Source organism: Asparagus officinalis, chromosome 9 (genome assembly GCF_001876935.1).
Source record: "Asparagus officinalis chromosome 9, Aspof.V1, whole genome shotgun sequence".
Taxonomy (NCBI): Eukaryota; Viridiplantae; Streptophyta; class Magnoliopsida; order Asparagales; family Asparagaceae; genus Asparagus; species Asparagus officinalis.
Window position 1 is genome coordinate 46,918,107 of NC_033802.1, and position 1,243 is coordinate 46,919,349.

The 1,243-nt window shown below is 39.9% G+C and overlaps 1 protein-coding gene across 1 annotated transcript in view; it reads left to right on the forward strand.

Moving 5' to 3' along the window:
* The window catches only part of LOC109823415 (glycine-rich RNA-binding protein 3, mitochondrial-like), a 1,957-nt gene extending 962 nt beyond the window's left edge, over window positions 1–995 (forward strand). Inside the window, exon 2 of the mRNA XM_020389691.1 lies at window positions 1–995. This exon is cut by the window's left edge and continues 337 nt beyond it. Within this exon, the coding sequence (XP_020245280.1) occupies window positions 1–513 (513 nt within the window). The 3' untranslated portion in view covers window positions 514–995.

Genomic DNA, 1,243 nt, shown 5'->3' on the forward strand with positions numbered 1-1,243 from the left:
GTGGCTCCTCATGTTAACCCTGCTTTCTTTGGGCGTGGAATGAATGCGAATGGGATGGGTATGATGGGTAATAATGGGATGGATGGGCAAATGTGGGGTGATGCAGGGATGGGTGGCGGGTGGAACGGGGAAGAGCAAGGGAGGACTAGGGAATCAAGTTATGGTGGTGATGATGGAGCTTCTGATTATGGTTATGGGGAGGTGAACCATGAGAGAGGAGGAGGGAGATCAAATGCTTCAAGAGAGAAGGAGAGGGGTTCGGATGAGAGAAGGTACCGTGATGAGAAAGAACAGGATTGGGATAGATCTGATAGAGAGAGGCATAGGGAGGAGAAAGAGGGGTATAGAGATTATAGGTCGAGGGATCGTGACTATGATAATGAGGTTGACTGGGATCGGGGCCAGTCATCCAATAGGTCTCGAAGCAGGTCTTATATGCAGGAGGATGATCACAGGCCTCGCTCTAGAGATGCAGATTATGGGAGGGATTATGGGAAGAGGCGCCGTGAGTGAGGAGTATTTAAAGACATCACATGCAGGTGAGGACTCATGTTAAAGATATTATATTTATGTGTGTGGTATACCAAGTGAAGACTCTATCTACTCTTGCATTTGCATACATCAGAACACCTTTTGCTGCGACAATCAGCCATTTGTTTGCTTAAAACAGTTCGTAGTATTTCTTATCTTATTGAGCTTTTGGAGCTGGTCTTATTCTCATTATATCTTTCGTCAGAGTTATATTTATATATATCTGGGATATCGCTAGAATAAGACACAAGATATGAAGATGTGAGTTTCTGTTTGTTGTTGCTATTATGAATGTGTAACTGATACATGTAACATTTGTTTACTTGTGGTCTTGTTAGTTTAGATCCTACATTTATCCGAGATATACATTGTACATATGTTAGTGCGGCATAGAGTCACTCTGTAGCTTTAGAAGCCATGTTACCTGACTCTTTTTACAAGGCATTGTATCTTTTTTCCCCCTATTATGCTGTATCACTTTTACTTTCTGATATTAACCTTTACAGGGACATACTATACAAATTTATGACAAAGTTGCGCTTTGAAGCTCTTCTAATAGCAATAACATCGTAGTATACTTCCTTTGCATGTGTTCTTATATAAAAGCTTTGCTTTTTTGTTAAATATTTTATGTCATTTTAGTTATTTCATTCTTCTATCTAGGCATCTTAATGGTTTAATCCAACTTCTATAGCTGTTATTGATAAATCTT